At 33.3% G+C, this 20,962-nt stretch overlaps 6 protein-coding genes and 1 long non-coding RNA gene across 7 annotated transcripts; 5 read left to right on the top strand and 2 right to left on the bottom strand.

The window, feature by feature from the left end:
• The first annotated feature begins 58 nt into the window (after positions 1–58).
• On the top strand, positions 59–4,832 carry LOC124529834. Its single transcript, XM_047103756.1, has 6 exons — positions 59–74; positions 980–1,048; positions 2,064–2,168; positions 2,830–2,886; positions 3,410–3,493; positions 4,756–4,832. Exons 1-6 carry the CDS (start codon positions 59–61, stop codon positions 4,830–4,832), a joined length of 408 nt encoding a protein of 135 aa, XP_046959712.1.
• A 258-nt stretch (positions 4,833–5,090) lies between these two features.
• LOC124529592 lies at positions 5,091–6,187 on the top strand. Its single transcript, XR_006966432.1, has 3 exons — positions 5,091–5,178; positions 5,514–5,579; positions 6,080–6,187. It is a non-coding gene; the product is annotated as an uncharacterized LOC124529592 (long non-coding RNA).
• A 175-nt stretch (positions 6,188–6,362) lies between these two features.
• On the top strand, positions 6,363–7,837 carry LOC124529591. The gene is made up of 5 exons (XM_047103373.1): positions 6,363–6,474; positions 6,631–6,723; positions 6,916–7,020; positions 7,238–7,333; positions 7,608–7,837. Exons 1-5 carry the CDS (start codon positions 6,417–6,419, stop codon positions 7,730–7,732), a joined length of 477 nt encoding a protein of 158 aa, XP_046959329.1. The 5' UTR covers positions 6,363–6,416; the 3' UTR covers positions 7,733–7,837.
• Positions 7,838–7,858: 21 nt separating this feature from the next.
• On the bottom strand, positions 7,859–9,166 carry LOC124529590 (26S proteasome non-ATPase regulatory subunit 4). The gene has a single exon (XM_047103371.1). It carries the CDS (start codon positions 9,070–9,072, stop codon positions 7,975–7,977), a length of 1,098 nt encoding a protein of 365 aa, XP_046959327.1. The 5' UTR covers positions 9,073–9,166; the 3' UTR covers positions 7,859–7,974.
• Positions 9,167–9,348: 182 nt separating this feature from the next.
• Positions 9,349–10,502, top strand: LOC124529886 (putative ATP synthase subunit f, mitochondrial). Its single transcript, XM_047103822.1, has 4 exons — positions 9,349–9,550; positions 9,618–9,716; positions 9,831–9,947; positions 10,363–10,502. Exons 1-4 carry the CDS (start codon positions 9,472–9,474, stop codon positions 10,389–10,391), a joined length of 324 nt encoding a protein of 107 aa, XP_046959778.1. The 5' UTR covers positions 9,349–9,471; the 3' UTR covers positions 10,392–10,502.
• Positions 10,503–10,951: 449 nt separating this feature from the next.
• On the bottom strand, positions 10,952–12,182 carry LOC124529885 (mesencephalic astrocyte-derived neurotrophic factor homolog). The gene is made up of 2 exons (XM_047103821.1): positions 11,506–12,182; positions 10,952–11,127 (listed from the first exon to the last, which is right to left on the bottom strand). Exon 1 carries the CDS (start codon positions 12,045–12,047, stop codon positions 11,526–11,528), a length of 522 nt encoding a protein of 173 aa, XP_046959777.1. The 5' UTR covers positions 12,048–12,182; the 3' UTR covers positions 10,952–11,127; positions 11,506–11,525.
• An 886-nt stretch (positions 12,183–13,068) lies between these two features.
• LOC124529975 (dynein axonemal assembly factor 5) lies at positions 13,069–20,705 on the top strand. The gene is made up of 12 exons (XM_047103941.1): positions 13,069–13,833; positions 13,913–14,096; positions 14,360–14,577; positions 14,670–14,827; positions 15,500–15,703; positions 16,064–16,214; positions 16,620–16,784; positions 17,310–17,501; positions 18,352–18,476; positions 18,936–19,128; positions 19,798–19,989; positions 20,317–20,705. The coding sequence occupies exons 1-12, from the start codon at positions 13,197–13,199 to the stop codon at positions 20,445–20,447; spliced, it is 2,550 nt and encodes an 849-aa protein (XP_046959897.1). The 5' UTR covers positions 13,069–13,196; the 3' UTR covers positions 20,448–20,705.
• Positions 20,706–20,962: the final 257 nt, after the last annotated feature.

The raw sequence follows: 20,962 nt of genomic DNA on the forward strand, positions 1-20,962 counted from the left end.
TACATATTTTCATGAATTGCAAATTTTCGCCTTTTATGACGTTATAGCTCGCTAGATGATGACACAGATTAATCGTAAAAAGTCATTTGTGCCAGTATGGCGGTTCTCAGTGGCCTAATTACGTAAAGGCAAAAAGGAAAATGATGGCCATAGCGCTCGCACCGGCGGCCCAATCGCGTGGGCGTTAATTGAATGCGTCGGAAAAATACCGAGTGTCGAACGATTTGTTCTACAAAAATGCTTGTATTTTCAGATAATCGAAAAATAATAAAGTAGGTGGTAATTTAATGCCATACTTCTCGGGTGTCACTTACAGCCCTCCATACCGACGCGAATACATTAATTTAAATAAAACAATTCAACCATTTGTACCAGGCTAATTTTTGCATAGCTAATCATCGTCGAGTAGCCATTCACGAAAAATCATCCTGCTATACTTTTCCTATAGAGCTGAGATGGCCCAGTGGTTAGAACGCGTGCATCTTAACCGATGATTGCGGGTTCAAACCCAGGCAAGCACCACTATATATATGTGCTTAATTTGTGTTTATAATTCATCTCGTGCTCGGCGGTGAAGGAAAACATCGTGAGGAAACCGGCATGTGTCTAATTTCATCGAAATTCTGCCACATGTGCATTCCACCAACCCGCATTGGAACAGCGTGGTGGAATATGTTCCAAACCCTCTCCTTAATGGAAGAGAAGGCCTTATCTCAGCAGCGGGAAATGTACAGGCTGTTACTTAACTTTTTTTTTACTTTATACTTTTCCAACAGTTTCCAATGGCCGCCATACCACTGCAAAGGATTAATTTTTGTCAATGTTTTTTCAAATCGATTATTTTTTATTATTATACACTATACATATATGAAATTATTCTAAACTAATTAAGTATTCTACAGAGATCGTATTTTATTGTAATAATTCACTAAAAAGATTAGAATAATATTTAATATTCCTACTTGATATAAATTCACAGTTCAACCGAGGAGGTCGCCATCTTGCGGTTCCCGCCTTTCTGCACAGTACAAAGAGAGTTACGCTTCCCGTTAGTCATAAAATTTCAATCATTTTTTTTTTAAAGTAAGAAGCAAATAAAAAGTTATCTGCTGGTCGCAAACTGGTTGCCGTGTTCATTATTAATTGTCAGAGATATTTTGAATTAACAATCTTATATATGAGTAGGGGGTAAGCCGATTTTTGTGTCATTGATTATGGGACGATAGCTGCACGTAAAAAAACGATTATAATCTTATTTTGTAGAGCATCTATATGCGCAGAAAAATAAAGATAATTCTTGATTGTTATTTATTAAGTTGTTACAATTTAATAAATAATCAATTTTAGACGGTGGAAAAAAGTTACTGGCCGGTTATAGGAAACTAATCTAACTAAAGGTTTCATCAGTTTACAATGAAATTAAATCAAAACAAAATTTGTTATAGGATTTGAAACACCTAAAAATGTTTTTGTATAGGTAAACGCGAAATTTCGCAGTCCCACAAGTAATGTATTAACCTACTTATATGATGATTCCCTAACATGCCTTGTCTATTAATTGTTTGTAAGGCTAAAACGAGCCGCTATAAAAAAATATTCGAAATATTTGAGCCGAGATAGCCAAGTGGATAGAACGCGTGCATCCTAACCGATGATTGCGGGTTCAAACTCAGGCAAGCACCACTGAATATTCATGTGCTGAATTAGTGTTATAATTCATCTCGAACTCGGCGGTGAAGGAAAACATCGTGAGGAAACCTGCATGTATCTAATTTCATAATAGTTCTGCCACATGTTTATTCCATCAGCCCGCATTGGAACAGCGTGGTGGAATATGTTCCAAACCTTTTGCTCAAAGGGAGAGGAGGCCTTAGCCCAGCTGTAGGATATTAACAAGCTGTTGTTGTTGTTGTTAACCTATTCATTGGCAAAGTTGAAACTATAAAAGATGTTGTACCTTTATTTGCACTTCTATATAAGTAATAATAATATATATACAATAATATAATAATAATAATTTCATAAATTTATTGATTTGGTTACTATAACTGCGTTACGTATAGGTTTAAGACACGACAGGAGCCGTAGCTTGTCAGAAGACCGAAACAGTGAAAAAAGTACATCCAGTTCTACAACTAAAACTTTTGCTAGAAGTTTATCGTCTAAACGTAAGCTTTTTTATATCTGAGCTCGACTTGATTTTTATCGTACAGTTTTTTAAGTAGGTATTATTTTTAGCAATTGAGGTAGGGAAATTGTAAGCAAGTTTTTACACATAGTCACAGGATTTTTGATAATGTGACTTACCTTTCAAACCACATGTTGATAACGTCTAAGGAGTATGTTTGCTCGGCTCTAGAATAACCGGCGTGATGCTTAGGTATTACCGCTTAAAACTATATACTGTGTTACATAAAAGATAGAATATAATCTCTCCCAATAGAATCTACTTTCTTTTTTATTTAGGAAATTATAATCGAAAAACCAAGTACGAAGTATTTTCAATAGTTAGAATGTTATTAGTAATTATAAATGACAGTTTCATCTCTCTAGGGTTGATTTCATTAATTCCCTATCTATCTATTTATTGATTTATTGTATATCTATACACCTATACTAATATTTTAAATACAAAAGTAACTTCTGTATGTTAGTGTTAAAACCATTGAACCGAGTTTAATAAAATTTTGTACAAAACAGGCTCGAACTCCAAAGAAGGACGTAAGCGAATATTTTTCGGACAGATTAACCATTAGTCTTCTTTTGTCGATTCCAATTATAATAATCAAAACCCATTCATCTTTATTTAATAGATTTTTAAATAAACAGAGCCATCATCAACGGAAAGTGCACCACAATCTCCTGAAAGAGCCTCAAATGCCTCAAGTAGGTATAACTAAAGTATTATACGGTACTTACAGTTTGTTCATTTTAATATTTTTATACTAAAAGTATAAATATTGGCAAGTGTGGTCAATGAATAATAATAATTAGTCACCACTGTCCATAAACATTGGTACTGTAATAAAAATAATCATTACTCACGTTACCAATCTTGGAAATTAACATTTTATGGTTGTTGTGCTTGTGCCTACACTGGCTCACTCAACCTTTAAACTGAAACACTAAAAGTATGGTCGAATAATTGTATTAATCCCTGCCCCGAAGTCTTCTCTATATATCATTACAATATAATTAATTGTCAGTCAAACACATTTCCCATCTTCTATTAAATAATCTGCTTAGCTCTCTATAGGTACGTCCTCTCTATACGTAGCTTGGCTTGGGCGTACTATAGTTTATTCAGGTATAAAAATATTTTCATAAGTGACGATTACTTTTGTTTAATAGTTAGACTTTATGTTCCTACCAACTTATAATAATAAATAGTAAATTTCCTTCTACTCAGGTCGCACAGGAAGGAAATCTTCGAATATATCTAAAGACGGCAAAGAAAGTTTTGCTACTTCATCTAATAATAGTCGAATAGACAGTAAGTATGTATAATACTTAAATAGTATCAATTAGTTTTATTCGAATTAAGTTAAAATAGTGCCCAAAATATTAATAAAAAAAAAATCAATCTGTCACTATTTCAACATCCTTTTTCGTACTTTCTTAAATCACCATGAATGAAGGAAGCAAAGGACTATTCCCAGTCCGATAAACCTAGAAAAAGTTCGAGTGACACCAAAAGTTCTTTTCTTTCATTTCTGGTCCCGATTATATATAAGGCAAATACGGACAAAATGACATAGTCACCTTATTTAGAAATTGGCGGGTTTTATTTACATCTCCGCGATTGTACACTGTAACAGCAACCATTTTTTTAAATCCTGTGAGATATTGGGCGCCATTGTCACAGTCGCGTCACAGTTCAAACGTGTTTCGCGGCTTTAAAAGTGACTTAAAGGCTCTCTGAGAAGAAATATAAAGTTGCTTACGATGTATTTCTTGTTTCCTTTGCGCTCATGCGTCATGTGCTGATGTCCCCAAGACGACCACAAACGATTTATTTGTGAACTGTTTTCTTAAGCATTATTATGTCATTTTGTCCGTACTATATGGATAGCATGGTTTTTGTGATTAGTTACATTTTTCTTAATATACATTTTATTATAGTTCCAACTTAATTAAAAGACTGATATACTAATAGTGATAGGCAATAAAATAAAGATGACCAAAAACGATTGAGACTGATTATAATACTATTAAACAAATAAATATGATTAAAAAACAAAACATCATGTCATTTTGTCCATACTTTCTCTAGTTGTTCGAGCAAATTATGTTTTTTAAATTTTGTTGCTGTATGCTCCAATTGACGAAAATAATCAATTTATTTATTAATGCCAGTAGGTAAAATATACATTTTAATTTAATTTGTTCCGCAATAAATTATTGAAAAATCCCGCCGATGAAATTCTTCAAAATGTTTTGTTCAGGTGTCCTTTCGTTTGATGCCCTGGGCCTCTAGATCTCTTAATCAGTCCTGTAACTTAAAAGTAATATCACAAAAATAGGTACCTATACCCAATTTCAAAAGTAAAGACAAATAAAAAAAAATTTTGACATCAAATTAACGGGATATAATTGGTCGAGTTCTCAAATAGATAAACCTATTGTGAGTTGATTATGCTTCTTCGATTGGAATAAGCAATAGGTACATAACTCTTCCGTATTAGATTGTTTAATAATAATATTAGTTTGATTTTAACATATCATATAATGGTCATACTTATTGTAACAATGCAGAAATGAAACCTGCTTCTGGTTACGGAAAACCATTGATGACATCGATCCATAAAAAGTTAACTTATATATATTTTTAACAGATAGTAACATCGTCCAATAAACATCAACATTTAAATTTATTAGCACTCTTCTGAGTGTCCACGAAGGCATAGAGTAATGTAATAATGTCCCTGCACCTATATGGCGTATATTTATACGCCATATATTGCGATCCCCATCGTTCTGAGATGTTAAGGCTCATGCGTTTGTTATAACAAGGCCAGCTCACCTTCCGAACTGCACAACAAATTACAGTAACTCATCAAATCAAATATTTATTCAAAAGTAATTGGACATTATCGTTATATATAACTTTTCAAACAGCAAGCGACAGCAAATCACCGCCTCGAGTCGCTAGATTACCACCACAAACATCGTTCAAAGGTATGAAAATGCAGTATCTGTCAAAATATATATATCTCTCTATATATATTATATAAGAGGTACCAATTCAGTTATCAGGTGCAGAAAAACTGTAATTGTGGTCTTATTTAGCCAAATTATTTAGTGGACAAAAGCCAGGCATTGAGCCGCTAACGAATTTCCAAACGATATAAACAAACTAGTTGTTCAGTTTTAGTTTCAGGAATAATTATTTTGAACAGTGAAATGTGATAACGTTACGCACGAATCTTTACAAATAAAAACAATTTTATATCGTCTTGACTTACAAAGTTTGTTCGCTATGTAGATTACTAAATTAAGAATTAAATTTTAAGCAGGAAACAAAAACACCCCGAACGCAGCTGCTTCGAATTCACGTGACTCGCGACAGCAAAGAGCGTGTTAGTAATTGATTTCTATAAGTACTTCAATTACAAAAAAAATTAAGCCATTTACAATGCACTTATGATTAATTATTCTTATTAACGCCTTTGCATTGATTCAAATAAGTGTAGTAATTTGTATTTGCTAATAAGATTACTAGTTGTCTAACGAAGTTTTGATTTTTTTTCAATATTTCAAATATAGCTCATTTATTTCATCTCATTTTGCTACAACTACAAATAGTAAAAATTTTATGACCATGGTTTCATCTTTTATTGTGATTATTTCATTAAGGAGGTATTGAATGGTCTCATTTTTACTACTTTCATGAGAAAATTTAGAATTATGTCAAAGTATCAAACTACCTTTTTATTTCAGTAAACATACAAATGCTAGACATTTTGACGAGTATATTGTACTATTTAATTTTTCGGAAGCTCCATCACATCGTGGCTCTCGTTTTAGCAATGACCATTAATGATAACAATAATCGCAGTTGGTAATTTGTTTTGGACAGCTATTAATACTGTATCCGGAAGTAGGGAAAAAGTCCCTAATATTTCTACTACTTCCAACTTGAAGTCCGATCCAAAGAGCTCGAACACGAAAACTAGCCTACCCAAACGTAAGAATGTCATGGTATAAGTATCTACGACTTAGACATACAATTTATTTCAGTAAAAAGTATACTACCTAACTAAATAGAATTAAATGAATATATTTAAGTATCTTATGATATTTTATGAAAAAAAAAAACTTTACCAATGGTAGTCCTTCGAGCCGGGAAACATAATATTTGAATAAAACATTTTAATTTAATTCTTTTGTCTGTTTGCATAGCCACGCAACTAATAATGCAACAGAGGTTTAACTTAAGTTCGAAGAGACAAACATTGGACACAAAAGATGACGGTAATAAATATATAAATTATAACCTTAACACCTTCAATTCTATCCTAACGTGCAATGCAATTCTTTTGACATTTCTTAACTGAAGTAGTTGTTCTAGGCTTTATCATTTGAAATTTTGAAATATGTATAAGACACTTAGTCACATTAAATTTTTAGAAGCATCTTCCTCAAAAAGGCAATTAAGCAAAAGTCGACTACCAGTTGCTAGTAAACGTAGTACATCGAGGGAAAGTGTTAAAAATATCGAAGGTATATAAATTGCATTATTATACAAAATATTAAAAAAGAAAATTATGAGACTGTCTTTGTTGGTAACGCAAGCTTCTAATAGAATGTTTTGTTCGTTTTTAAATTAAATCAATATTTGTCTCTTTGCCTAATTCAAATTGCATCTGTTTTGTTAAAATTATTTTGTCTGACTATTGCAATTGATATTTCTAGCCGTTATAAAATCAGCATCTTCATCTCGTGATAGTTTAAATGCAGGATCTAAGGTTTCTTCAACTAGCAGAGATGTTAAGCCATCACCAATAAATGGAAAGAAATGTTAGTTTAATTTTGCCTATATTCATACTTAATAATATTTTTGCAGTGGTTGTTCTTCTTTCGCAACTTCTAAGTATTTTTACTCTTTTGAAATTATTTTAAATGTATCTTAAAGTCAAAAAATGGTAGGTTTTTTTTTATACATATAAATATGTACCTATATACAAATATTTTGAACTACTTAAAATATTGTACAAATTACTTGCGACTTTTTCAGTTACAAATCACAGCAGTAAAAGTTTTAAGCCACAGTTGGAAGACATCAAGAGTTCACTATTGTTACTTAATAAAACAAAATCAGAAGAAAACAATGGTACCTCACAAATTTGTTATTTCTATTATTGTGAGATGATGATTGATGTAGTCATATTGAATTTAATTATTAAAATGATATTCTATTATTTTAGTGAAATATGGGCTGAGTCCACATTCTCACGATTTCAGAAGGGTAACTGAATATCAACTTGATTTAAAAATCAGAAGAGTGATAAAGAATGAAGGGCCTCAGTCCCGTTTTCACACAACGTAATAGAAATAAGCCATGTTATAACATTTGATACATATAAGAGTTATTGTTGCTCCAACAGAGATTGATAAAATGTTTTTGTCAAAGCTACAACCTATGAGAGGTAAACCAAGAAATGAGAAATTAATAGAAGCGATGAAGAAGTATAAGACTAAAAAGTATTGGAATGACTCAAGTATGCAGTAAAAATTGTATAAATAAAGAATAATAGATAATTAATATATTTGCCAATTTTTATTTATTAACTTTGAATTTAATTACAGAGTATGATAAAATAGAGGGACTGAATTGGATATCGTGGAAATAAATGTATCTCTTGTAAATCAATATATTTATGTTCTAAAATTAAAAAGTGACAATGATATTACAGTGGACTCTGAAAATTACCAATAGTACACTTTGTATAAATAAAAAATTGAAAAATGTGCTTAGTTTTCTTTTGAACCTGAGCCTTTTCCATCTTTTTCTTTTTGATCTTTGTCATCTTTTTCATCTTTGTCCTTTTTGATGGTGGACATAGCATTTCGTATGGCCTCACTCTGTGGATCAACTCCAGGAAGGTTCTCTAGAACACTTTGCAGAAATGCTGGATCATTCATAACTTCTGCATATTCTTCAGACACATCCATACTCTCTTCAGTCTGAGGTGCTTCTTGTTGCATGCTCATTTGCATAGCAAGAGCAATCTGTTCTTCTTCGGACAATTCCATAGCTTCTCGTCCAAGAGGCATAGCCATAGCTCTTTCCATCCCAGGAGTTGGAACCTCAGCAGTTTTACCCTCCTCCCCCTCTACATTTGCCTGTTGGCGTCGAGACTCTTCTTCTTGACGTTGTCTTTGCTCTTCCATGGACACTCTGAGAGCAAGAGCAAGTTCTGGATCTTCGTTCGGATCCACGCCAAATTCGAATGGTGATAAACCAGAACCCGATGGTCCAGCACCATCCCCACCAATAACAGCACTAGAAATCAGAGCCTCTGAGAGAACAACACATCCACCTGCAGGTACAGAAACTAAATGACTTCCACCGGATGTATTATCTTTGCCATTCAGAGTGTTCACAAAGGAAGTTAAAAGAGGATTGTTATCAGAATCCTCACCGAAAGAGATGACGTCACAGTTGACTTTTTCTTTCTTTAGCCTTTTAGCTAACTTGACAAGTTCCTTCTCATCAGTGTTTATTGGTGATCCAACAAAGACTACAATACGCATTTTATGATTTTTTCCTTGACGGTGTTTCAGAGCTAAGTGGGCAATCCTTATACCAGTCAAAATATTGATATCTCCGTTTGGCTGAACACGGTGAAGCTTTGATAATATTCGACCTACGTCGCTTGTTAATGTAGCTAAGACTTCCACGTTTGCTAAAGTTAGTAATCCAACATTATTTTCTGGATTCGATCTTGTTTTGGAATGACACACCAAATTAACAGCATCTTGTTGAGCTTGTAATCTTGTAGGAAGAAAATCGCCATTTCTCATATAATCACTGTTGTCCACACAAATCATAGTACTTTCCAAAACCATTTTGATATTATTTTTTTATTTAAATAATATTTTTGAAATATCACTATCACGAAGAATGAAATCTGCTAAATAATTATTTGGAACAGACAAACGTAAAATAATTTAACATGAATTTGGTAGTTGCCAGTTACAATATTATTATTTATAAATATTATTTTCATACATTCATTATGTATTGTAAATTTTTGAAATAAAAACTAAAATCATATATATTGTCCGAAAAAAATACTACAATGCTATTTAACTAGTTTCAAATATTTTTATGTAAATGTTTTATTGCATCTATAGGCAAAAGGCGTATTTGTCAATTGTCATAATCACATCTGTGGACTGTAGGGTGAAATTTGGAATTCTGCAATAAATTTTATCCACGATAATTCGGCTTACACCCGAATAACGATGGCTTTCGGCGATTACCCTAAAGAATACAATCCAGCCGTTCATGGACCCTACGATCCAGCTCGGTATTATGGAAAGCGTAAGTATATATATTAAATATTTTTTGCGATCTTAATGTCGGTTATGTAATTTTGTCTTGTTTTCAGCTGATACTCCTTTCGGACAACTTAAGTTGAATGAAGTCGGAGCATGGTTTGGCCGTAGAAGCAAGACTCCTTCAGCATTTATGGGAGCATGCAGTCGAGGTATTAAGCATATTATTTTTATATTATGATAATTTCAAGGTTATAAAATTTATTTTACTATGCACATTGGTAAAGAGTTATTGGTGTAATTCTGATTAAATATTTCTATTTAAGCTTGGTGGAGGTGGCAACACAAGTATGTTCAGCCCAAGAAAGTCGGTATTGCTCCATTTTTCCAGCTTGTAGTTGGATCAATGACTTTCTTCTATATGATCAACTACGGCAAAATGAGTAAGTAATATAAAACATAATTAAATTGATTTGCAGTTCTAGTCTAGTACTATATTACAGTACAATAGGTATAGGAAATAAATAATTATTATTTATCAAATTACAAAATATAAAGTGTTAGTGTGCCATCTACCCAAGTATCCAATATATTAGAAAACATTTTATCCCGCTACAGACTGCTTGCTGACTCAACAAGCAATTTTGAAATTTAACCTAAGCAAAGACAATATCTTTAGCCTATGAAACCTTCACTGATGCCATACTGAATTACATTCCCTTTTAAAAATAATTTTACTTCAACTGTTGATGGGTTTACTGTAGCTTACCTTTATTGTAATTTAAAATAAGTAAACAGCACTATAAAAAATATCTTGTAATCATATTTTATATAACTTATTTTATTATTTCTTTTCAGAGCACCACAGGAACTACAAGTACCACTAAACTATGAGAAAACCATATTATGCCATGCAATGTCTGTCATATTTATGTTTAAATTAAAGTATGTGCATGAAGCAAATCTAGGATGCATTAATTAAAAACAATAAAATTAGATTCAAACTATGTTTTCTTTGAAACCTTAATAGAATCATCTTTTCTTTGTCATTGTAATATAACAATAAATAATTGTGCTTTTTTTATGACAGTTATAAATATACCTGTTAAAATATCATACTATGAGTTTGAGTAGTTCTCACATTAATTCAGAAAACATAACTTTTCATATCTTTATTAATTCCTATATTTTAGCTGGAAATTTATTATAATTTTACACCTGAAGACAAATACATGATTAACTTATACAGAGTATAAAAACATTAATTTAATATGAAGGTGATGTCATATCTTTTATCTAAACATTTTCAACTATTATAATCAAATATTCTATTATAGGAAAAGAAGCTCTTATTTAAGATAAAATTGAATTAGATTGTGACCTATCCAGTAAAAAAATAAGTAGTAGATGTTTATAATTGTTTAAAGGATTAAATAAAACAAGGGTATATCAAAAAAATATTTACTTAGTTTTATTATTAATTTATGCTATCATAAATGCGTACAACACTCATGCATACACCCACAGAATCATGTCTTATGCAATAATTTATTATTCACTTGGACTTCCTCTGCTGATTTACACACCCAAATGAGGTATCACATGTCCAAAACTGCTATTACTCTGAAATATGAAACATAATAAAACAATTAATATAATAAGTAATTAGGATCAGACATACTAACTCCATACAAAAACTAATATATAAAAAAGAACTATTGATCACATACATAAATTCTTGCCGTATGGGACAATTTTTGGTAAAGAGTTGCTAATTTGATCCTAATTAATAAAATATAAATTGATGATAACAATCCTGATAAAGTAAAAAAAACAGATATGGAGTTCATAAGATAAAGAAAGGAATCCATGCCTTTCAAAAAAATTTTTTTTCATTCACAAAAGTTTGCAAATTATTAAGTAGGAACACATACCATTTCTGAATAAAGGGTTCTTATTACAAAATTTTAATACACAATTAAATGGGATATAAATTCTTACCTATCAATTAAATTGTCCTACTACAAATCAGATCTACCCATGTATTTCGGTTTGAGTTCCTCTATTCTTTTAATAAAATCAGTTTTTTCGATACACCCATCGCAGACCTCATCCCAATCATTTAAAATTTTTTTTAGGTCTCTAACTTTGAGTTTCTTAAGATCGACATTGTTCAAATCAATTTGTTTATCGAATCTAAGGTCACATATTTGAGCATCTTTTTTTCTCAGCTTCTCACAAATTTTATCAGAAGGCATGGACCAACTGAGAGGCTTCGAGAGTTCGCCGAGTATGCCGGTCGCCGATTCTTCTAGTCCTCCTAAATAGTAACAAAAGCGATTTTCCTTGTTCTTTGAACCTTTACAAAATTTTTTGAACTCAGCTTCGATACGTTTTGGATCACTTTTAACGTCATCTGATAACGTGGCTGCAAATTTATCAATAGTTTTCACACAGACTTCGCATTCGCCTTCTTTTAATGCTAAAACTGTTTGTAGAACTGCTACCAAAAATAATAAATAAAATACACTGAATTTATTCATTTTAAATTGATTCTATGTAAGCAAAATATTAAATACAACTTTTACACAATGCAAAGCAGCAAAATAGTAAAATTAAACTGATCTGATGTGCTAGAAGACTCGTCCATTCATTTAAAGACGTTGACAGCTTTACTTGGCGATATTGGATTGGTGCACGTTTTCGTGTTCAGAATAAGTTTCATTTTATGCATGCTAAATTACATTTTATAAACTCGTGAATGGATTTTTTTTAAGAGTTCTATTGTTGTTTATTGTAAATATTATGGATTTGTGTTCGAAACTAAATGTAAGTAATTACATGGGTATATCCTTTTATATGAATAGTCCTAAAAGTAAATGTTTTCTTTATTCATTGTTAATGTTTATAATAAATAAAACCAATACTTCTTATTTGTCTCATGTATGTTTAAATAATATTAAATATTTTTCAAACAATTTTTTGTCTATCTTGCTATCTATATTGATAAATTATAATTAGTAGTTAGTAGCAGTTAGTTTTCCATTGGATCTTGGATCATTCTATTCGCTTTTTTAATGCGAAATGTAATTCACGCTGCTGCCTGCTACATAATAATTCAAAGAACAAATGACACTCTTATTTCATCTGCGGTTAAGGCTAATTTCTATGCCGAAAACGTAAAAATGTTCAAATTAAATTATAATTATATGTCTCTCTATTATTTGATGTACGCCTAGATAAAAAAGAAATAGGTCTGAAAATTCGTTCAGACTGACTAGTATCTATAGATTTTTAATAGTTAAAGTAGCGAAATGACGATTAGTCTAAAATAAGAAACAAAAACACTCATACTACTCACACATATTCCTTCCAGGTTAAGATCAAAATTGAACTACGCAACAAAAAGAAAGATTTACCATTTCTAAAATATCTATTTTAATTAAAGCTTAGGTATATGTTACACCAAAAACCCTGCGAATATTAGTAATGACTTTATTTAAAGTCTATGAAAATTAGTCTATTAATTAATGTTCAGCAATCAGCATTGACTTTTGACAACATGTTGTCATGGTAACATGTATTTGTTTGTCAATATCTCTCTAATTTTCAAATTGCAAATTTCATTATATTATCTTTTCGAGTAATATAGAAGAGAGATTGCTACAGCTTTACTGTGAAAGTAAAAAAAAATGTCGGATATAAAACCAAAGCTACAGGACAATCCAAGGGGCGCTTTGGAACCATATATAACCACACTTCAAAGTGATTCGAAAATTGCACGAAGACAGGCATTAATTAAAATTAACGAAGAGATTTTTGAAAATCCATTGAATGAGGATTGCGATCTGATTGTTGTTTTTTCTGAAATTTATGCTTATGTGTTAAAATGTTTCTCAGATGTTTCAGAGTCATGCAGAGAGAAAGCAATATTAATAATGTCCAATTTTATAGAAAAGTTGCCATTGAATGATTATTATTTGACTTATATACTCCCTGTTATTGTGCGGCGTATCGGCGCTGCAGAGACCATAGAAGATGCAGAAGAGATTCGATTAGTTTTAATTGAACTGGTTCATAAGATATTGGAAAAGTACAAAGGAACATGCCTTCTTGTTCCATTCATTAATGATTTTACCAGTATTCTAACTAAAACTTGTACCGATGCATTTCCTAAAGTAAAGTTAGAAGCATCAGAGTGTATAATAATGCTTACAAAAATTCTCCAGAGAGATTTTCATTTTCAATCTGAGAGTTATGTTAAGCCTCTTTTATCAAACTTTTCTCATCAACACTTTAGAGTGCGAGTTGGAGCCATTAAAGCTATTGGTGTAGTATATATTTTATTTCATTTTGGTTATAAAATAAATACATTAAAAATAGTAAATAACACATAGGTTTTTTGTAGGTGCTGTTGTTATGGCTGGCAATGTCAAATGTTTTGAACTTTCTATCACGCCCATGGCTGAGAAACTCTTTGATGAGAATACTCAAGTGAGACTGCAAGTGACTATAGAAGTTGGCAACTGGATGTTATGTTATAAGGATCGTTATTCCTTCTGGCATCGTATGATTCCTTTGCTGCTAACAAGGTTTGTTTTAGATGGGTATTAAGATGATACTGTGATTTTGTGAATGAAAATGAATTACAATTAAATAGAGTGAACCTGTGTCAGCTCAAAATTGTAGGTACATATCTAGACAAAATATTGCATATGTTTTATGTATTGATTGTTTTTTATAATTCATCACAAGTTTAAACATGTTTCAGTTAAATAATCATGTATATAAATAAATTAAAATTCAATGTTCTTTTACAGACTGTAACTTAACAATTAATGTTATTACATTCCAGTTTAAGCGATGTCATGACGGTTATTAGAGAGGCAGCAACTAAATTATGGAATGACATAGGCCTACAATACTTGGAAGAGAATGAAGAGGAGTTGAAGAAGAAAAGTGATTTCCTTAAAGACATACCAGAACATTACCCTGATGTTAAACGTCCCAATCTTGGATGCAGAACCCTGGTCCAGAGCAATATCGGAAAGATAGTCCCAGCTATATGTCGAGGTGAGATTGTAACAACTTTTTCATACATGTTTAAATATAAATTTATTGGGATTCTCAGGATGCAATCGGCCAGCTAATAATTGTGACAACAGAGATGGAAGGCTGGCAAGCCGACGCACGGCTGCGTTGTGCACAGTTGTTATGCTGGCTGCTGCTGTGCGCGGAGGGGGGCAGCACGCAGCACGCCTGCACTGTGCTGCGCGTGCTGCATCGCGGAGCGGCAGACGACGACCAGAGGGTTGTGCTCGAAGTGAGTAGAGCTAGCCCAAATTAGTATGGCTGTATCTCAAAAGTGTAATGAGGTGTAATGATCTTTGTAAGTGGCCAGTTACAATTGTATGGATATGAACTTTAATCGCTATCAATATGCAACATTAGTAAATTTTATAATATATATTGCGTATCACAGTAGGATTCGAACTCGATACCATCGGTTAAAGCATTAGATGTATTTCGTAAAATAAATATTGGGACGACCATGGCACCACCTAGATAACACCTTCGCCGAGGTATAAAATCAAATGTTACATTCATAGATAGTGTACAAGATTTACAGATGATAAAAAAGCATGAAGTTAATACCTGTTGACTTGTACGCAGGATATATTAATTTAAATAATTGTGTTTAACTAACATGACTTTGTATTTTTTAAATGTTAAAAAAGAGTAACTACTGAGTTTCTTGACGGTTCTTCTCGGTAGAATCTACTTTCCGAACCGATGGTAGCTTCACTTTATTGTAAAATGACGATTCAAAAGTGCTTGTAAAAGCCTACTTGAATAAAGTTTATTTTGATTTGATTTGTAAGTGGCTTCAGCAAGATGAGGCTTACTAAGCAGTAGGTAACATCAGCCATAAATTTATCGTATTTGGAAATTATGGACAATTCCTGATAACAAAACAAATACAAATAATTTGCAGGTAAAACGCGCGTCTGAGTTATTCGGTTATTTCATAACGCCGGATACTTGGTGGCCGCTCGTTGAAACTGAGGTAGACTCGTGGAGTGCTCTTTTTATTATTGCCAATATTCTGAAGGGATCCCGGGCAGAGTTGGTTAAGGAGAAGGTTATGACTGAATTGTGCAAGGAATTGGCAGATCCCGAGAGTTGCAGGGTCAGGAAGGTGAGCAGACATTAGTCTTCTTAAATTACTCTTCGGACATTTTCACATGCAAAGAAGGAAATTTGTTTTAAAACATACTGTGAAACTAAAAGAGTAAAAAAAAATTGGATTCTATTGTTACTTTTACATAAGTCAAATAAATCATAATTATTCTATGGTATAAAATACTTTTTAGATGATGCTACTTATAATTTCATACGTAAGGAATACTTTTTCATATGTATATGAGAAATATATAATTACGACTGTATTTTTGACCAGTTTTTAGTGATGTTTTTAATGGGATTTTATTAGGAGTCGAGGATTAAATTATAGTTACCAAATTACATAGCTTAACCTTAGATTTTATTTGATTTTTAGCCAAAATATCAGACGAACTTGATACTTGTAACTGAAGCCTTAATGGACTTATGTAAAGACGACTGCAAGTCCGTAGCTGAACAGCTGTTTGTTATTAACTTCACGGTGTATGCGATGCCCTGCGATGATAAAATACAATTTATGGCATTGTGTAAGTATATAATATACTAGTGGCTTTTACTTGAATATTGAATCGCGAGCTTGAGTGGTTTCAGGCGCCAAAAGTATCTTCGCGATAATAGTCACGAAGGTATAGAATAGATAGGTCATAATAGATAGGTCATGTTTCTATTGATTTTCATGTTTTCATTTCACAAAGGTGGAACTAAAACTATTATGCACGGGCAAAAGTGCAAAAATTAATTATTCAATGCGCTTGCATATTTTCCAGTCTTGTGTGATTTGCTGCCTATCGTGTAGCGATTATCGAGGAACTAAAAGTGCCTATAAACTTGGAATTAATTTAAAAGAAAACTTTGTTTTTACGTGGTTTTTATTGGGACAATTGATTAAACCAAACAGAAATTACGACACGGCATTCAATGTTTTACTGTAGCAAATTTGGACAAACTTCGCTGTATTGAGAAATGCGGAAGCACAATCGTTTCTCTGTACGAGAAGCACATCGGGCGAGTGTTGGGCGCCATCACAAGCGACGCCGCCACGTGGAGTCTGCTCACGCCCGACCGCTGCCTGTTGGAGTGTGTGCTGCTGCACTCAGGTGCGTTGAATATGAACTACAGCAAAAATAAGTTCCCTTTCTAGATTTGTCGGACGAGTCAGACAACCATATGATATAGTGTATCATTGTTTCTGATATTGAGAGATGTCGTAAAATATTATTCTTGTTATATATCCAGAACGGTCATCGTTTTATTTGTTACTCTTAATTTGTCGTTACTCGACTTGTTTGGAACAATTCTTATCATAGAGGCGATTACAATTCGAACACCAGTAAGGGTTTTTGTTAATGAATCAAAAACATTAGTTGAATCCCGTGGCGGCGCAAGTTCGAATCTTAATGAGGGCAAGTTACAGTTTGGGCACCGCTACGCCTTACGCCGCCACTGGTCGAATTTTGAATAATCTATGATATTAATTGTGGAGTTGTCAAAAAAGTCGTTTGGACGTCAACAACGTAGTAATATCCAAAGTCCTAGAAGTAAAATTAGTAGGATATAAATAATTAACCGAAATAGTGTTTTAGTGTGACTGGATAAAAGGTAGTAAAATTAAATTAAATCAGGTTCAGCGATGGGAACCCAGTTGCATCTCATCGCTCCGCTGTTGAAAGAATGCCTCGCGCCGCCGAAACTGGATCCAGAAGTGAAGCTGAAAGTGTTCACTGCCCTGTCGACGGTGCTGTTACAGCGGCAAGACAACTTCAGTAAATGCGAACCGGACAAGTTGGAAGCGTTTTTGAAGATTGTTATCGATGGTACGTTCCTTGTTTAGGCCTTTAAATGGTTGGAGTTAATTCTTAATGTATAAGTCCATATTCGCTTAGGTACATATGCTATTCTTACATTAAATTGAGTCATTTTAGAGATGGCGACATTAAGATTTTTTTAAATAAAAATCTAGCAATTTACTGTTATTTATATTTATTTATCGGTCAAAAGCCTGCTTCTTTCATTTAAAAATGGTGCTGAGTGAATGTGAAATAACATATTATATTGATGCGTGATACTAAAGATGAAGTTTCTCGGCAGCCCGTGGAAGGTTAATTGTAGATGGGAATACTGAAGAGACAAATATATAGCACTGACTGAACAATTACTTTCTACCATGTCAAGATCGCCTTTTAAGTTCAGCGTATTTCGTTTTTTTTTTGTTATTAGCGAATGTTTAGTCCATCTCTGCCAATTAGGTATATAGTTTTGTTTGATTTTATAAATGCTCGTTACATCCGGTATTAAGAAATTTATTAAAAGGATAAGAATAACAAACAACAACAGCTTGTAAATTTCCCACTTCTGGGCTAAGGCCTCCTCTCCCGTAGAGGAAAAGGTTTGGAACATATTCAACCGCGCTGTTCCATTGCGGGTTGGTGGAACATAGATGTGGCAAAATTTTAAACACAATAGATGCATAACGGTTTCCTCGCGATGTCTTTTTTCACTTTCGAGCACGAGATGAATTATATAAACAAATGAAGCACATATATATTCAGCAGTGGATGTGAACCTGCAATCATCGCTTAAGATGCACGCTTCCTAACCTCTGGGCCATCTCGGCTCTTATCTCAGCTAAAAGGATAGTGGGTACTCAGTTAGCTTTCATTGCAGAAGTGATAATGCCCAACCTCATTTGGTCTCCGGGCAAGACGGCGGAGGCCATCCGCAGCGCGGCGGCGGCGTGCCTGTGCGCCGCGCTGCAGGAGCGCCCGCACGCCGACGACGACGCCGACGAGGTACGGCGCGACATGTGCGTGCTTGCAACATTCCTTAAACATCTTATTGAGTAACTGTAACTACAGGCACAAGGGACATAACATCTTAGTTCCCAAGGTTGGTGGCACATTGACGATGTAAGGAATAGTTAATAATTCTTACAGCGTTAATGTCTATGGGCGATGGTGACCACTTACCATCAGGTGGCCCATATGCTCGTCCGCCAACCTATACCATAAAAAAAAAAATCTTATTGAGTTATGAATCATATGAGATATCAAAAAACGAAAATTGTTTTGTGCCCTGGGAAGGTTTAATAAGTCAAAATATATTCCGTGACTGCGGTTCCCTGTCATTAGTTTTATCACCAACTCAGTTCCGTATATTCCGTAATTGCCATTTAAAATCTACGTATATATGTTTATAAAGTTTGTGGAATGCAATTAACTAATAACTTCAAAATAATTCACTCGTTTCAGAAAATAGATTTGTTCCCAAACAAAGAGTCTCTGGTGCCTTTCCTCGATCGGTTGGTACCGCTGCTGGTGGGCCTGTCGGACGACAACTCGTCGCTGACGCGGCAGCACGCGCTGCGCGCCGCGCGCTGCCTCGCGCGGCTGGCCGGCCCGCGGGGCTGCTTCACGGCCGACATACTGCACAAGCTCTATTTTGGTAAGATACGAAAAACTCTACTGAGTTAATTTTGCCAGTTCCTCTTACATATTCAATAGGTTATTTTCCGAATGGGTTGTAATTTTAACTTTGCATTAAATAAATTCTTTTAAAACTCTCCAATTTACGCTGAATGGATGAGTTTCATATCGTCATATCAACAAGACGTGATTTTCTTCGTATTTTATGTAAATGTCAAATTCTGTGTCTGCCATTAAGCTGGTTGTTACAACTTATAACCAGCGTTATAGATATAGAATTTGAAAGCTTCAATACAAATTTTTGAAGATGTATAAAATCTACTGTCATATATATATATATATAGTATACACCCAGTATACTATCAAGAGCTGGATAATTGTGCTATCTACATTATATACATACATTAGTATGGAAAGTTTGCTCATGTGTACGGCCATACTTTATGTTCCTTCGTTTTGAGCGGATTGATTTGATGACATTTGACATAGGAGCTTGAAATCAGTTTCGGTTATTGTATAACCATTAAGCCAATCAGCTGTATGATGATTATTGTCAAACTCAAAATCAATCAGTTGATCAGTGGATTGTGACATTGCCAAAATAATTTGTGTTTCAACAGCACGGTTAAAAAGGATGGTTAAAAAGGATAGTTTTGAGAGCGTAATTTAATTTCATAATATGTTTTAGTGGTGATTAAGCGACTCGACGATAGCAGTGACAAGGTACGGTCCTACGCCGTCCAAACACTCTGCACGCTGTTCGGTGCTCGTCCGAAGCCCTACGACACCACCGTCTTCGGAGCTCACATCGATGCTTTGTACAGCGCTATGCTCATACACCTCGATGATAACGACGAAACATTTCAGAAGGAAATGCTGGGTAAGACATATTCGCGGTGATCTCAGCCTACATAAGTTATCTACACAACGACGTCATATACAAACTCATACACTACAATTTCATCAGGGAAACATTTAAATATAGCTTTGAGTTTTTGTGGTTTACTCTTTTTATTGAATACTCTTAATTTTGTTTCTAATGATTGAAACATTTCTGCACATCAAAGTCGAATTGTTTCGAATTATATCACATAGATTAAAAAAAGGGAACACATTGACTAATATCTTTATTTTCCCTTTTTTTAATCTTGAAAAAAATTGTCGTTGTTTAAATAATTATATATCTAAATGTTTTGTTTTGTTCCAGATGCACTAATAACATTAAGTGACATCGATTCTCAACTATTAATGAAAAAGCTTAAATCAAATATACACCTATATAGGAACAAAGCAGCGTATGAGCGCCTCACTCGACATATTGAAGAACATATGCAATAAATAATTATCTAGTCAATTTTGGTGCAGACTATCTTTAGACAATCTCTATTTAATAGGAGGAAAAGACATATTTTTTACGTTTAGAGTTAGTCCAAGTATGAGCCTTGGTCTTGATTTTATTTTTTAAAACAAGAGGCGAAGTACAAAATAGTCGGCACAACAAACTTATAGCACAGAGTGCATAAAAGTTCTGTTTTTAATTTTAATGTGGAGATGTTTGAATATTTCATTTAAGTAATAAAGAAATATACAAAGTTGCGTTTTTGTTTTAGTTACTTACTCATTTTGTTAAATGCGATTTACAGATGATCTAGACACTTGCTTACTACCTGCATTAAAGTTTAGATATTAGAATGAATGGACTCATTCTAAATTTTGGGTTAAACTTTGAAAGTAGCATGGACTTAGGTTTCGTTATCTTATCACATATTCTTATACACATACCGCTCGATCTGTTCCCGTAAAAATAATTATTATACATTAAACAAAGGTATGGTGAGGAAGTTAAGGTAGGG

Source organism: Vanessa cardui, chromosome 5 (genome assembly GCF_905220365.1).
Source record: "Vanessa cardui chromosome 5, ilVanCard2.1, whole genome shotgun sequence".
NCBI classification, from domain to species: domain Eukaryota; kingdom Metazoa; phylum Arthropoda; class Insecta; order Lepidoptera; family Nymphalidae; genus Vanessa; species Vanessa cardui.

Coding starts and splice junctions, on each gene's coding strand:
- LOC124529834 (XM_047103756.1), top strand. Junction 1,049..2,063: donor CAAAGAGAGTTACGCTTCCC/GTTAGTCATAAA, acceptor CGTTACGTATAG/GTTTAAGACACGACAGGAGC. Junction 3,494..4,755: donor TAATAATAGTCGAATAGACA/GTAAGTATGTAT, acceptor GTAACAATGCAG/AAATGAAACCTGCTTCTGGT.
- LOC124529591 (XM_047103373.1), top strand. CDS start 6,417: ATGCAACAGAGGTTTAACTTAAGTTCGAAGAGACAAACATTGGACACA. Junction 6,475..6,630: donor ATTGGACACAAAAGATGACG/GTAATAAATATA, acceptor TTAAATTTTTAG/AAGCATCTTCCTCAAAAAGG. Junction 7,021..7,237: donor ACCAATAAATGGAAAGAAAT/GTTAGTTTAATT, acceptor CGACTTTTTCAG/TTACAAATCACAGCAGTAAA.
- LOC124529590 (XM_047103371.1), bottom strand. CDS start 9,072: ATGGTTTTGGAAAGTACTATGATTTGTGTGGACAACAGTGATTATATG.
- LOC124529886 (XM_047103822.1), top strand. CDS start 9,472: ATGGCTTTCGGCGATTACCCTAAAGAATACAATCCAGCCGTTCATGGA. Junction 9,551..9,617: donor AGCTCGGTATTATGGAAAGC/GTAAGTATATAT, acceptor TCTTGTTTTCAG/CTGATACTCCTTTCGGACAA. Junction 9,717..9,830: donor TATGGGAGCATGCAGTCGAG/GTATTAAGCATA, acceptor TTTCTATTTAAG/CTTGGTGGAGGTGGCAACAC.
- LOC124529885 (XM_047103821.1), bottom strand. CDS start 12,047: ATGAATAAATTCAGTGTATTTTATTTATTATTTTTGGTAGCAGTTCTA.
- LOC124529975 (XM_047103941.1), top strand. CDS start 13,197: ATGTCGGATATAAAACCAAAGCTACAGGACAATCCAAGGGGCGCTTTG. Junction 16,215..16,619: donor AATACAATTTATGGCATTGT/GTAAGTATATAA, acceptor GTTTTACTGTAG/CAAATTTGGACAAACTTCGC. Junction 18,477..18,935: donor CCGACGACGACGCCGACGAG/GTACGGCGCGAC, acceptor CACTCGTTTCAG/AAAATAGATTTGTTCCCAAA.